General features: G+C 38.3%; 1 protein-coding gene across 2 annotated transcripts; it reads right to left on the bottom strand.

Moving 5' to 3' along the window:
* Nucleotides 1-1,743: 1,743 nt before the first annotated feature.
* On the bottom strand, nt 1,744-8,181 carry LOC107802535 (ACT domain-containing protein ACR3). 2 transcript variants are annotated; one of them, XM_075243687.1, is made up of 9 exons: nt 7,829-8,181; nt 7,687-7,737; nt 6,209-6,415; nt 5,874-5,919; nt 5,235-5,349; nt 4,568-4,635; nt 3,374-3,991; nt 2,876-2,980; nt 1,744-2,312 (listed from the first exon to the last, which is right to left on the bottom strand). In XM_075243687.1, exons 3-9 carry the CDS (start codon nt 6,277-6,279, stop codon nt 1,992-1,994), a joined length of 1,344 nt encoding a protein of 447 aa, XP_075099788.1. In that variant the 5' UTR covers nt 6,280-6,415; nt 7,687-7,737; nt 7,829-8,181; the 3' UTR covers nt 1,744-1,991. The 2 variants fall into 2 exon arrangements, with proteins under 2 accessions (XP_075099788.1, XP_075099789.1); XM_075243688.1 differs by lacking the exons at nt 7,687-7,737; nt 7,829-8,181 and adding an exon at nt 6,819-7,256.
* Nucleotides 8,182-16,226: the final 8,045 nt, after the last annotated feature.

Below are 16,226 nucleotides of genomic sequence, written 5' to 3'. Positions count from 1 at the left end.
TATGCTTTTGGTCTTACATTGATATTCTTTCCATTGTTAGCTTTAAGTTATATCCCGCACACGTTTACACGTCTAGTAGGTATCTTGACCTAGTCTCGTCACTACTCTACCGAGGTTAGGCTTGATACTTATTGGTACCGCTATGGTGTACTCATGCTACGCTTCTACATATTTTTGTGCAGATCTAGGTACTTTTGATCATGTTGGTTCTTGAGAGTTATGTCTGCACAGCTGGAGACTTCAAGGTATACCTGCTTGACGTTCGCAGGCTCCGAGTCACGTACCGTTGTATTTTATTTCCATTATTTCCTATTATTCTGGGACAGTGATGTGTTGTTATTTCTAATGACCCTTAAAAAAGCTTATGACTTGTACTACCGGTCTTGGGATTGTATAATCGACGTTGGCTCAGCTATGTTGTATCAGTTATTATTTAATGTATTGCAGTTAAGTAGTTAACTTTCATTAATAATCAGCATAATGTTAGGCTTACCTAGTTTTAGATACTAGGTGCCATCACGGCATCCTAAGATGGGGAAATTGGGGTCGTGACAATCGGAAGGCTGACATTGAAGTGAAGTTGGACATACAAATCATACCCAAGAGAGGCTCGCATCCAACGTCTTGTGCGACAAGAATGTGCCACCAAGACTTAAAGGCAAGTTTTACAGAGTAGTGGTTAGACCGACCATGTTATATATAGCAGAGTGTTGGCCAGTCAAGACCTCTCATGTTCAGAAGTTAAAAGTTGCGAAAATGAAGATGTTGAGATGGATGTGCGAGCATCCTAAGAGAGATAGGATTAAGAATGAAGATATTTGGGATAAAGTGAGAGTGGCATGTGTGGTGGACAAGATGCGAGAAGCGAGACTGAGATAGTTCGGGCGCGTGAAGAGGAGAGACACATATGCCCTAGTGAGAAGGTGTGAGAGGTTGGCTATAGCGGGTCCTAGGAGAGGTAGAGGTAGGCCGAAAAAGTATTAGGGAGAGATGATCAGACAGGACATGTCACATCTTCAGCTTACGGAGGATATGATCCTTGATAGCAGGGTGTGAAGGTCGAGGATTAGGGTAGTAGATTTTAATAAGTAGTCGGTACTTTTTTTTTATAGCTGTAGTACTAGTGTTATCCTCGTATTCCCTATTTTTAGATCGCTATTAGTACATGATATTTCCTTTGCTTCGATTTTATTTTTTTCTGGCTATTGTTACTATTTCTTTTTCACAATTCTTTGTCATAACTGCTATGATTTTGCTTTTATTGAGCCAAGAGTCTACCGAAAAAAGCCCCTCTACCTTCACAAGATAGGGGTAACGTCGGCATACATATTACCCTCCCAGACCCCACTTGTGAAAATACACTGAGTATGTTGTTACTATTGTTATTATGTTAACTATTTCTATAATTCAACAGTGAGTATTTTGTGGACTAATTTTTACATCCCAGTTCCTATGAAGTCGAAGAAAGTAAAATATCCAGGAATATTTTAAGTGAGACAATCCAGTATCAAAAGAGCATATTTATTGTGACACTATTTCCAGTTACACGCTAATTGATGATATCTACGGTATGTTCTGGTCAGGATATTACAAAAGGCTAATCAAAACAATGTTAACAGCTCTTTGTCTCTAACATTAGCTTGGACGCAACATAGACGTCAATTAAACTATAACCGATTGGCTTTCTTTGTTCAATTCTTCAATAGCATTTCTTAACCAAAGCTCCAACCCAAAGTCATATGACAGCAATAGATTTTCGTACTTTTATTTGGCAGGAACAACACACAGTCATCTGATAATCTTCCAGAGTTCTGCATAGAATAAGAATGGGAGAGACCCATTCCTTTTTCCCTTTGTTTATCTTCTTGACAAGGTAACTTCTCAATGTATCTACATGCATTTTAACAGGGATACCTTACCACATTTATACACTTTTTCACTCAAGTGCTTTATTCTTCTATACAAGTAGGTAGCTCTTTGTAGATGAATTTCTAAGTACGGAATCTTTCAAGTAAGCCTCCGAAGAAAAAGCTTATCTTGGCCAAACCACCAGTTTCAGGTACCTTTGCAGATGTTGGGACTTTCTTCACATTAAGCATCATTGTCTGTCCAATTTCTTCACGCAGTCTTTCAATGGTCTTCATCTCTACAGGGTTTCCAGATGCATCTCGTACGTAGAAGACATTCTTTGCTTTCTCCCCGATAGTTGTGACACCAGCTCTAGTCACTGATAGCCCATTTTCTCGTAGGACTCTCGTAACTTCAGAAAGTAAGCCAACTCGGTCCTTGGCACATAACTCTAGACTAAAACCCTGCATATCAAAGGAATCAAGACCTGGTAGCACTAAATATTTGAGGTTGAAGGTTCGTGCATGCCATAGTGTTATAAATTGAACTAACATGTGAATGCTTGAAAGTCTGATAATATTTGATGAAAAAGGACAAGTAAGAAGTAGAAATTAGCCATGCCCAATTTTCCAAAGTATAATATTAGAGGACCACATCCTGCCGCCAAACTTTCCCATTCATCCCAATCTCAAACTAAAAGATTGCACATGTTCGTGGACCTACCCAAGCTTAGAAAAGAAAAATCAGCTTTGGATTATTCTTCCGATTCATTTATTCCAGGCAATTACGGACTCATACTGAATGAAAGTTGATATATAGAATAGTCCTCGATTCTTTCTTAAAGTGAAACTTTAACTATGAGTTACTTTAAGTTAGAGACCTTTGCCTATTTGATAAAAAGTATTCATAATGGGGGTGGGGCTGGGGGACTTGGTGAAAGTAGCCCGCTTGGCTCAGCACCGAGGCTAATCATAATCTTGAGAAGCATTTAGGACAATAATTTAGAGAAGTGGATAATCTACCTTACCTCACTTATCCTTCGCCGAATCGCAGCTTCAAGACACTTCACAACCTTTTCCTTCTCCTCTTCAGATTCCAGAGTGCAACCATCCATGTGGCGGATAAAATATTCCTATAAATTCAGTCGTCCTCATATTACATACTGCCTACTAGAATTAAAGCCTAATAACACCCCATCAGTGATTCCGACGTTGAGCCACTTTGAAACTTGAAGGAACTTTAGGTATTAAAGCATAACACTCCATCTAACATTTATTTAATATGATGATACTAAACTACAGGCCAAACAGATAACATTCCATTTCAAAGTGGCGGTCTGGGGCCATGGTGACATTGATAGGCGGAAATAAATTTTTAAGGAAGTACTGTAAAATAAAATGATTTATCCTCGGTATGTTACTTTGTGTATATGTATGTATGTATACATACATACATAACATACATATATATATATATAATTTTTTTTTTCAGACTAGCAATCATCAGAACAACATAATGAGATTACCTGTGATGCATAGGGACCATCAGATGAGATAGTGGCATGGAAAACAGCATACTGCATGTCTGTGAGGGTGCATACAATGTCAAACATAAGCTTTGGTCTATCCTTGCAACTTACACTGACCACTGAGTACCCTTTCTCGACACAGCTTTCAATTCTGACTTCTGGTTTGAAGCTAGGAGGGTATTCTATCTCCATTTCGAGACAACCACCTTCGTAGTCCCTATCAGCAAAGAACATCTGATGAAGCCGCCGATCAACATGAGTACTACCAACTGTGAAAGTAGCATGAGCCCCACTCTCATCATCCTCACATCCACGAAGTATGTTATTGAGTTGCTCTTCCATGACACATAATCTGGATTCTTCATCCACATCAAGTGATGAACAATTATCATTGACATAAAGAACACATGCTGTGCGCCTATTATGGGTCCAAACCTCAGCAGCAGCGACATTAAAATGAAGATTGGCTAGTACAGCAGAAATTTCAGATAAAAGACCCGGACGATCGCTTCCTATAAGCTCAATGGTGGTGTAATCTCCCACAGAGTTCACTCCTACCCTTCTACCTGGCCAAGTCTTCAATATGCCTGATGTGTAACCTTCAGGTCCTAGAGCCTAATGTAACAAATTCAATAAAATCGTTAATAAAACTAGGTCTTTTGCTTAGGGAAGCTACGTTTTAAGTTTCAGTCACTTAGATGACAGACCTAGGTGTGGTAAAGCATTTACTGGGGATAAAATATGATTTTCTTGCGTGACTGCTAGGGTATGTATGATCTTGAATACAAAGTTCAGGAAAGCCTTACTACAACTTTTGTGTAAAAACTTGCAGTAAAAGCGAGGATTATGACAGCAATTAGCTCGTGACTGAAACTTAGTGAAATAGGCAAAGGCAAACACATTAGCAGGCACTATTTAGTTAGTGGAATTGGGAACTCTTATCTAACAATGAGCAACTATTCTGTAAAAATTTTAGTAACCAGGGATTTCTGAATAGTTGCTTGACTTTTGCTTTGTTCTGAAAAGTCATAAGAGTCCCAAAAGTAAAACTCTGATATATGCTAGGTGCAATAAAATACATGAGTAGGAATGTGAATCTGTCAAAGAAATTTGTTCTCTTATCCCCGCACTAATCGTGTACAGATTATAAAAATATGAAACAAAAGGCAAGAAAAATAAGGGATACTTTACTTTTTCTATATGACCGATAGTGCTGCTGTCTGTAACTTTCTTGCCGTGTTGATCAGTAACATGAAATACTGTTAAAAAGAAATGAAACTTGTAAAAAATCTCACAATTGTGTTCCCTAAGTATTTAGAATATTATATGAAGATGGACAGAACTAAAAAAGACTGTTAATGGTAAACAGACTAGAAGGTTTATACTTTTTTTGAAATGTCCCAAAAACGGGCGAAAGTGAATATGGTATAGAAGGCCACCAATTAACACAGTACTAGTAAATCGATAACCACCAATTCGGGAGAAACTTGAATTTGGGTATTTATTTGGATAGCTGTCCGAGCATGTAAATGAAATAGTAGAACATGATCCATATCTAGCAATGGCGGAGCCAGAAGTTAATACAAGGGGGTTCAAAACATACCAGAATATCACAATTGGGATTTGAACCTATGACCTAAAAAAATCTTTAACACATACTAGTAAATCAATAACCACCAATGCGGGGGAAACTTGAATTTGGGTATTTATTTGGATAGCTGTCCGAGCATGTAAATGAAATAGTAGAACATGATCCATGTCCCCCAGAGTAGCGCTAGAATATGCAACTAAAAATACTTTGACATGCCTTGTTTAAAAGCTTCAACACCTGCAAATGCTAAAGAGAAATAATACTCACCATCCATGAACCACCCGCCATCAGAGGATATGTAGGCTTTGGTAATTACAAGATCAAGGTCTGTTAGGATTTGCACCACTTCCAGCAGTATTCCAGGTCTGTTGACACTGTCAACCTGAGGAAAACAACGAAAACCTCAGTGGGTACTTTTGAACACCTCAGTACCTAAGGCACTGGAGGTGGTTCATTAATAAAATACTTTATTTTACCCATCAAAAATCAAATACTTTATCACAAAAGCAACTGAATGATATAGAGTTAATGTGGGACCCCTTATCTGAATCAGACTAGTGATTCAAATCTTGCCTATCAGATCACCGGGCTATAGCTTACAGAGATCAGTATACTTTGACATCAGATTGTGTTCAAAAAGTTTGCAAATAAAATTTGTGAAACATGCTCTCTATGTTTGTAAAATCTTTTCAATATACTCCTTTCTTTCATTAAAACTTTTGATCAATGCAGCATAGCAGGCTGAGATAACCAGACTCTTATTAATCCAATATGAATAATCGTTGTAATCTTAAGAGCTTATTGAACTGTGGTGAGTGAGCTTCTTTTCTCATGAAAGGTTCTGCGGCTCCTTGAAATAACAAAATAAGGACAATCACTCAAAGATTCTTAATGCTGAAAGATTACCTTCACTAGAGTGCATTCTTTGCAACTCACATTGTCCACAGATACCCTAATAACATCAAATAATCATTAGTAAAACCACATGGAAAAAGATAAGGGTGTCAAATATGAAGCAATATAATTGACATCCACAATTTTCTTTCATTGGTTCAAAGGAGACCAACAGGTTTCCATATCTTGGTAGAAGTAACATCCTAAATGGGCATCAAAACTGTGATGCAGACACAGTGAATAATATCTAGGCTGGCCAATGAATGAATGAAAGTAAATAAAAACATAGTGAAGGAAAGCAGTGGATGTTGCAAAGATGGCAAAAGCTAAAAGTAGAGAAACTCAACCTTGGAGGGTTTATTCTGATACTTAAGGTTTCATATTCAGGATCAAAATAAGGCCCATATCTCCTTGCCATATGAACAACACTTCTGTAGTCAACAAATATACTTCCCTTTTTTCCTTTACATAGAAAGTAACCAAATTTGCTCTATAGCAGCTGACTGGCCTAGTCATCCATGATGACAGCAATAGCAAATTAAACCGGCATTTACCTGCCAAAGATGACATAATAAAAGCGCAAGTAAATGTATGTTGCTGCAAATAGCAGGCCATTGAAATATAAATGCGATAAACCGAAGTACTTTTCTAGCTAGATTGCCCGAAAAGTATTTAAAGCTTCTGGTTATTATGCAAGATGTATGGATGGAGGATGAAGCAAATAGTTGTACTACTACTGATGAGAGAACCAATACCGTTCACTCAATTTTCATGACATGCTTCACATGATGGTAGAATATAGTCGAATCTAGATTCTACAAAGGAGTAATCAAAATGCAATCCTAAGATCAAAGAGAAAGTAGCATGAATCGATAATCTAAAGCCACTCCTTGTTAGCTTTTACTTAAAAAAAATCATGCAGATCAAAGTTTTTAGTTCTGTCATTGCTCTGATTACCAACTTGTTGAGGAAAGGTCTATCTATCGAATGCAAAGCAGAGATTCAAGAATAAGGATGAAATGTGCAAGCTCCTGGGCTTTAACTCCCAGATCCTTGTAAAATACTCATAGTAGAATACAATGTTCCTAAGCTAGCATTATTGAAAGGTCATCCATTGCTTAAGATCTCAAGAAATTTGAAAGGAAGGAATTATGAAAAGAAAGAAATAAGGGAACTAAAAAGAAAAACAAATGTCTTCCAACAATCTGGTTACACTTCATTTTCTATTTCTTGGATAAGTTACTCAATAGGAGACTTGTAAAATAATCTCAATAAGAAAAGTGTTTGTTTGTATTTATTGCAATAAAATTGAGCATGTTGACAATCGTTAGAAAGTGAAGGATTTGAGTGAGAAAGAATCTGGGGGAAGGTAAATTAAAAGGATTTGATTCCTAGACTTTGAGACAGTAGCCAGATTCCGAGTATCAGTCTCAATCAGGACTTCTTAACCACATAATTTTTAACGGTCCTGATTCAACAACATAAATTCACCACCAATTTGACCATCAAATCTAATCCCTATAGAGATGCGTATCCAACTCCAAAAACTCTTCCACCACCAAAACACTATCTAACATTAAACATACTTTTAACAATTCTAATAAGTACTCACTAATTACATCCTAAACTCATCTCCGTAAACAACTAACAAAACATATTCTCAGAAATCAGTTTCCAAGAAAACAACAGGTTGAGGTCAACAACAATGAAGTTACTAGAAGCTTCTTCTTGAATCAATTTTCCTCTTAATTTGCAGAATATCGGTATGAACATAAGCATAATCGATATATTCAAGATAAGAATAAACTTTAAGTTTTTAACTCACAGATACTGTGAAACTTCTGGAAACTCGGAGAGAATCCGAGTACGGAGCCGCCTGCAAAATCGTGGAGAAGCAGAATCAAATTCACACATTCATTCCACTAATTCTAAAGAGAAAACAGAGAAATAATGCTTCCAAAGTGCACCTTAAATAAGGAGGAAAAAGGAAAGGTGGAGAAGCTTTCGACGTAGGAGTAGCACTTTGCTGTGAAGAAGTGCTCCTCCTCCGTTTCCACTCTCTCTCTCTCTCTCTCTCTCTGTGTCCCACTCTTATAAGGCTTAAGTGCAGTGCAATAGCTAAAGTGCGGTGTGTGTGTGTGAATAATTTCCCCGCCCGCTCATTTGAGACATTATTAGAGAATATAATGAGTTTTTTTTATTAAGCTAATGAAACGTTCCCCTGACACAGATACAGCTCTGAGACGCTAAACGACCCCCCGGGCTCTACTCTCTCTGTAGCGCGTGAACTACCGTCTCCTTTACGAGTTGAATCCGCTTCGAGTTTGGGTTGCTGATTGGGCGGATATTTAGACATAATAATTTGGTTTATCGATTATCAGCTTGTAAATGTATCAGTTCGCTAGTCATTCGATAAGATATCGAGTAGATTAATATCGAGTTAGTAATTATCGAATGATTTATCGACTAAATCAAATAGATAATAAAATTTATATAAGTAAGCAAGAGTAATTATCGGACGATTTATCGACTAAATCAAATAGACAATAAAATTTATATAAGTAAGCAAGACAGTGAATAATAAATAGACGATACAATTACAATCATAATCACAATCATACTCAAGTAGGGCTAATGAAGCTCTTATTGTTGATGATAATTTCTTCTTCTTTAATTGCTTTACAATAAGCAAGCTAAAATACAAATTGTGGTTCCTTAATTAGTAATACAAGTTAAGTAATACTTTTGCTTCAGTTACCAAATTAAATAATTTATTTGAGCAGAAAGGTATCAAAAACTATCTGGATCTGCTTAGTCCTACTCCAAAAAGTTATGATGACGATTGAAGCTTAGGCAGCTAAAAAGTTACTTCCTTGTAAGTTTGGTTGGTGTCGTTATTTCCTAAGGATTGTTGAGAGAAATAGAGAATGCCGCTGAGAGCTGCTGAAATTTAGGGAAATAAGAAAGGTTTCAAATATTGAAAGAGATACTTTATATATATCGGGGTAAAAATATAAATATAATAATTCTTAACGGATTAACAGTTTATCCGATAAGTAAATTGAGTAATTCGTCCCCGAATCGATAAATCATTAAATATAAAATTTTAATCCGTTCACCAACCATTAATCCGATAACTCGATACCAATAAATTACTTTTGCGATTCGATTATCGATTACGGTCCGAACATTCTACGGCATCGACTGATTTTGAAGAGCCTTATTTCAACGTCAACGAACATTCTACGGCATCGACTGATTTTTGTGATAGTGTTTGCTCCAATCGAAATTGAATTGAGTTAGAATTGAACTTAACATTTCTAATTTTTCGCTTGTAGCATTGACCTTTTAAAAAATTTAAATTTATAATAAAGTCATTGACTAAAATAATATAGGACAATTACCGATTTACGTTTTTACACCAAATAAAATTAAATTCACAATAGTATGTGAACCGCCATTATAAATAGTAGAATATGTGGTGAAGTACTCTCATAAATAAGAAAATGGAGCGTAAAATCAGTTCCCTAAATCTATTTGTCTAATCTAAGATCTATACTACTAGTATGTTTGTTCTTCTCATTTTTATAAATTCTATGTCACGACCAAAAATCCTAACTTGTCGTGATGGCGTCTATCTCAATACTACGCAAGCCGATAACCTCAATAAATCACAATAATCTTTTAAGTTTGAAAATATAAGATTTGAATTCCATTGAAAACCTCACAATTTCAGATACAAACACTCCCAAAACCCGGTGTCACTGAATACATGAGCATCTAAATAATAACAAAGTCTGACTAATAAGAATACTCTCTAAAAATATAGAACAGTACAATAACTGAAAGGAAAGAGAGTCAAAGTCTGCGGACGCCAAGCAACTACCTTGTAGTCTCCAAAAGATAAATCCTCAAATCTGGCGACCACCGTATCCGAAAGTACCTGAATCTGCACACGAGGTGTAGAGTGTAGTATGAGTACAACCAACTCAATAAGTAATAAGACTAACATCTGGGCTGAAAGTAATGACGAGCTAAACAGGTACAGTCTTGTACAGAAATAACAGTACAGAAATATAGGCATGCTTTCCGGTTCAACAGTTAAACTCAGTACAGAAAAAATAGATAAAATTTGCATGATATGAGGAATATGACATCTTTATATCTACATGCCAAAGTATATGTTGTATGTGATGCAACTAAAGCAATTGCTTTGGGCCCCAAAATTTTTACGGCCCAATTGTTTTTTTGTGTTTGGTGTTTTTCTTGTTTTTACCTGTGTTCGGTATTTGCATTGAAGCCCCGACTAATTTGACTTTGCACTGCCTAAGGCCTAGTAAAAAGAAAAGCGCACTCTAACAAGATATTATCCATAGGGCTCAAACCCGAAATATCTGATTAAAGTAGATTAAATCATATCCATCCCACCAAAATCGTTGTAGGTGTAGCCCAACTTTTATCAATAATAGATTTATAAGTTAATTTTTTTTTTAAAATGTTGAGTATTTAAAAATAGAAAAGTAAAATATTTTATAAAAAGTAATGATAACTTTTTGTTTGTTATTGATATAACCGTTTAAGCAAAAATTAAAGAAAGAGTATTATTCTCCTAAACTTTTACCCTGAATATAAAATTTTGCGTTATTTATATTTTACGGTTGACATCATTAGTGAAATACCTACATTATTTTTTTTTTATATTTCTCACTAGAAAACGTGTAATAAACTTTTAGAGTTAAGCTATATTGTTACGTAAAATAATTATTATTTTTTTAATAAAAACAAGAGCTGAAGAATACTAATGAATAAGCTATATTGCGCATTCTTAAATTTTTCCTCTGCAGGTTTCAAGCATTGTAACAAGTATATTCAAAGATTAAATAATTATTTCGATATCAAGTTATCAACTTTTTGAATCTTGTTTTATTTTCAAGATCATCAATATCTTAAGAGTGATTAAATGGTTTATTAAAAAAATTATTAATACTTTTATATCTCAAAAATCTAGAAAAAATAGATTTCACATAAAAATATATATGAAGGTTTTATTTCAATAAAAGCCTCTAATTAAATTTTCACTTTAGGCCTCTAATCTTGTTGAGTTAGCCCTGAATATAAGAAGCTAGACCCTATAAAGGAATTCAATTAGTGGTATAGGAAGGAAGCATACTTGCTTACCTAAAAACACAAGTTGCAACCAATGAAAGATGAGAAGTTCTGGAAAGTGGACCCATCTCAAGCAATGGAACCACATGAGTTACTCAATATGGCAAGAAGACCTAAGATTAAGAGAAAAAAGAGAAAAAATATGTGGCTATCAAAAGGCAAGGTGAGTGGAGAGTTTCCAAAAAAGAAGAGTAATGATATGCAGTAACTGTAGAGAGCCTAATCATAATGCTAGATGTTGTGAGAAGGTAATAATGTAACGACCTGACCGATTGTTTTATGTATTATAATCTCGTTCCCCCTATTTACTGCTCAATTTATACTTTATAGTTGTTTTATGACTTACCGGGTTAGTTGATTCGGGTACGGAAGGAATTCGGAATGAAATGAGACACTTAGTCTCATAATCAAAAATTTAAGTTAGAAAAATCGACCGGATGTGGATTTATGTGTAAAAACCTTGAATTTGAATTCTGATAATTCTAACAGCTCTGTATGGTGATTTTTGATTTAGAAGTGTGTCCGAAAAATTATTTGGAGGTCCGTAGTAAAATTTGACTTGAAATACCGAAAGTTGAATTTTTGGAAAGTTTGACCGGGGGTTGACTTTTTGATATCGGGGTCGGAATCCGATTCTGAAAATTAGAATACCTCCGTTATGTCATTTATGACTTGTGTGCGAAATTTGAGGTCAATCGGACGTGATTTGGTAGGTTCCGGAGTCAATTATAGAAATTAGAAATTTCAAAGTTCATTAGGCTTGAATTGGGGTGTAATTCATGGTTTTAGCATTATTTGAGGTTATTTGAGGGTTCGACTAAGTTCGTATGGTGTTTTAGGACTTGATGGTATGTTTAGTTGAGGTCCCGGGGGGCTCGGGTGAGTTCCGGATGGGAGAGGAGGGGTTAACGGATCATTTTTGGCCTTGGTAAGATTGCTGATATCTGTTGCTGCCTTATTCTGGTTTCCTTATACGCGATCTCATAGGTCAATCCGCGATCGCGTAAGCTTATTTGGGGCAAGGACATTTTTGTTCTATGCGGTCGCAGAGAAAGGAAAGCGATCGCGTACGTGTATTAAGCTATGCTTCATGAACGCATGGATGAGGTCACGTTCGCGTAGAAGGATTTGAGCAGTGGATGAGGGGAGGAAATTACTCTACGTGATCGCGTGGGTCTGAACACATTCACGTAGGTTTGAGAGGCAGTGTTCCACGTTCGCGTGGGGTCAACCGCATTCGCAGAAGGCCAAATTTGGGGGCAGTCTCTTTTGTGCTGCGCGATCGCGTGAAATAATCCGCGATCGCATAGGGTTAATTTTTGGCAGTGGAAATGTGTGCTTCACGATCGAGTGACTTGGTCCCCGATCGCATAGAAGAGAGGTCTGGACAGAAAGTTTAAGTTCTAAAAATGGGACTTCGTCCCATTTTCTATTTTTGACGGATTGGAGCTCGGGAAGAGGCGATTTTTTGGGATATTTTCAAGGAAAATAACGGGGTTAGTGTTTTTAACTCATTATTGGTCAAATTACCCGAATCCATGGATGTTTTTAACATTTAATGGGTGAATTAAGTTGGAAAGATTAGAAAAACCTCTTGGTTTAAATTGTGGATTTGAGGGTCGAGTTGAGGTCGGATTTTGGTAAAATTGGTATGGGTAGATTCGTGGTTGAATGGGCTTTTGAATTTTGTAATTTTTGTCGGGTTCCGAGACGTGGGCCCCACAGGCGATTTTTGAGCTAAATTTTGATTTTTTATGAAAAATTAGTATTTTCTTATGAAATTAATTCCAATAAAATTTATTGACTGAAACGAATTATTTGTGACTAGATTCGAGGCATTCGGAGACCGATTTGCGAGGAAAAGGCATAGCAGAATAAAGAATTTTACGTTTTGAGGTAGGTAACAGTTATAAATCTGGTCCTGAGGGTATGAAACCCCGGATTTGGTGTCATGTGATTATTTTGGAGGTGACGCACATGCTAAGTGATGGGCGTGTGGGCGTGCACCGAGGGGATTGTGACTTGGTCCGTCCCGTAAAACTGTAAAGTTGAATAACCTGTTGTTAGCTGTAAGCTCTCTTTGTTTTGAACAGATTTGATTGTAAATCATGTTAAAAATCATGCTTAGGTTATGTGATAGTACTGTTGGGACCACAGAAGTCGCATACTTGTTGAATTATTTGCTAATTATTGTCTTGTACTCAGTCATGATTTTACTTGTGTATCATACCTCAATCTTTATTGATATTTATTGATTCACTATGTTATCTTTGTTTGGGCTGATCTTTGTGATTACCGAGAGCCCGAGAGACTAGAGAGGTTGAGGACTGAGTAAGGCCGAGGTCATGTCAGTAAGGTAAGGATATTATGGCACGTGAGTTGTCCGTGCAGGATATTATAGCACGTGAGTTGTCCGTGCAACACGTGTGTTGTCCGTGCGAATTATGGCGCTTTGGCTGTAGGAGACCCTCCGGAGTCTGTACACCCCCAGTGAGCGTGGGTACCCATTGAGTGTGAGTGCTGAGGGTTGAGAGCCAAGTGGGTTGATTTGTTGTGACGAGTTGAGTGACTGTTGCCCTGAGAGGCTATACTTGCTTTTCATTTGTTGTTGCACTTAGTTGCTATCTGTCATTGTTTTGAAATACTCTAAAGATTTTATATCCGGATTACATGAACATGAAGTGTATAAAATTAATTTGACTTAAACTGCTGGATTTGAAAGCATGTCTATTCTTTGCTGGAATTACTCAAAGTAAACTATAACTCTGTAGCTCGTCACTATCTTCAGTTCCTTAGTTATTATTGTTACTTGCTAAGTTGGTTGTACTCATACTACACCCTGCATTTCGTGTGCAGATCCAGGTGCTTCTGGATATAGCGGGTGTTGATTCTCTCACACAGTTAATTTTTCGGAGATTCAGAGGTAGTTGTCATGTTTCGCAGACCTTATCTCTCCTTTCCTATCTCTTTATTTACTGTATTTGGCCTCAGACTGTTATGGACCGTATTTTTCAAACTTGTATTCATATTAGATGCTCATGTACTCAGTGACACCAAGTTTTGGGAGTGTTTGTATCGGTATTTGCGAGATTTTTGGGATTTTGTATTGTATTTAAATATTATATTTTCAAACTTGAAAGAAATTGTGGTTTATTGAGAGTGTCGGCTTGCCTAGTATCGAGATAGGCGCCATCATGACAGGTTGGGATTTTGGGTCGTGACAAGGTGGTATCAGAGCCTAGGTTACATAGGTCTCATGAGTCATGAGCATGTTTAGTAGAGTCTTGCGAATCGGTACGGAGACGTCTGTACTTATCTTCGAGAGACTGCAGAACCCTTAGGAACACTTCACTTTCTTGTATTCTGTCGTGCGAATTTGTTGATTCCGGAAACTAAATTTCTATTATTCTATTCTCTCACAAATTGTGAGGACACGTACTACCGGATCGGACGGTCACCCACCAGTGCCACCAGTTAGGGCCGCGAGAGGCCGGGGCCATGGTAGAGGTCGGGGTCGAGGTAGAGGTCGAGGTGTAGCTCGTACCACAGTTGGACCAGCATCTGTAGTACCAGCAGTTGCTCCAGCTCAGGAGCAGATTCCAGATATAGCTGAGCTGACAGGATCAACTCAGGCACCAACTGTGCCCATTGAGATTCCAGGCCTTGAGGAGACTTTGGCCCAGATATTGGCAGCTTGCACTGGTCTGGCTCAGGTGGTTTCGGCTCAGACCGCACCTGCCACTTCTCAGGCCGGGGGAGGTACTCATACCCATGTTGCCCGTACTATAGACCAGGTAGTACAGGGACTTCAGATACCCGGGGCACTACTAGCCCAGCCGGCTGCAGCTGCTCAGGACCAGGTAGTTCCTATTATGGTAGATGATGAGCAGGGGAGACTTGAGAGATTTGAGAAGCTTCGACCTCCAGCTTATAGTTGTGCTGAGTCAGAGGATGCTCATGGGTTTTCTGGATAAGTGTCAATGGATGCTTTGGACAACGGGTATTCTAGAGACCAGTGGGGTCTCATTCACTACTTTTCAGCTTTCGGGGGCTGCCTTCAGATGGTGGGAGGCTTACGAGAGGTGTAGGTCGGTCGGTGCAGCACCTCTTACCTGGCAACAGTTCTCCGGTCTATTCATGGAGAAGTTCGTGCCTCAGTCCCGCAGAGAGGAGCTGCGTAGGCAGTTTGAGCAGCTTTGTCAGGGTGATATGTCTGTGACACAATATGAGATGAGATTTTTAGAATTGGCCCGTCATGCTATCTGGTTGATTCACACAGATAGGGAAAGGATCAGGAGGTTCATAGATGGCCTCACTTTTTAGCTGCGATTACTCATGACTAGAGAGAGAGTGCCTGGTGCTACTTTCGACGAGATTGTCGACATTGCTCGTCAGATTGAGATGGTTCGCAGCCAGGAGCGGGTTGAGAGGGAGGCTAAGAGGCCTCGTGGTTCAGGTGATTTCAGCGGTGTTCCTTCAGGGGGTCCGTTTTACCGCGCTAGGGGTCATTCTTACTGACACGCTCAGACGGGTCGTCCAGCTCATCGTGGTACATTAGCTAGCCACGGTTCTTACAGTGCTCACTCAGGCCAGTCTTCATTTAGTGCACTACCAGTGCAGAGTTCTCATCATGCCTCGTCCGCTCAGGCTTTTACAGGTAATTCTTCGGGTTATCAGGAGCAGCAGTTCCGTCAAAGGAGGGGTTGTTTCAAGTGCGGAGAATTGGGTCATTTCAAGAGAGATTGTCCTAGGCTGTTGAGTAGGGCTATACAGCAGAGTTCTCGACCAACGGCACCAGCACCAATAATTACACCACCCGCCCAGCAAACTCGGGTGGGGGTCAAGCAGCTAGGGGTCTCCCAAGAGGGGGAGGCCGGTCAGGTGGCGGTCAGGCCCGATTCTATGCTTTTCTTGCGAGGCCAGATGTTGTTGCCTCAGATGCAGTGATCACATGTATTGTTTCAGTGTGCCACAGGGAGGATTCTATATTATTTGACCTTAATTCCACTTATTCATATGTATCATCGTATTTTGTTCATTATCTGGACATGCCCCGTGAGTGCTTAGTTTCACCTATTTGTGTGTCTACACCAGTGGGCGATATTATTACTGTGGACCGTGTGTATCGATCGTGTGTGGTAACTATTAGGGAACTGGAGACTAGAGTTGATCTCTTATTACTCGATATGGTTGATTTCG

The sequence above is a fragment of the Nicotiana tabacum genome, chromosome 22 (genome assembly GCF_000715075.1).
Source record: "Nicotiana tabacum cultivar K326 chromosome 22, ASM71507v2, whole genome shotgun sequence".
NCBI classification, from domain to species: domain Eukaryota; kingdom Viridiplantae; phylum Streptophyta; class Magnoliopsida; order Solanales; family Solanaceae; genus Nicotiana; species Nicotiana tabacum.
This window is presented reverse-complemented; position numbering and strand designations above follow the sequence as displayed.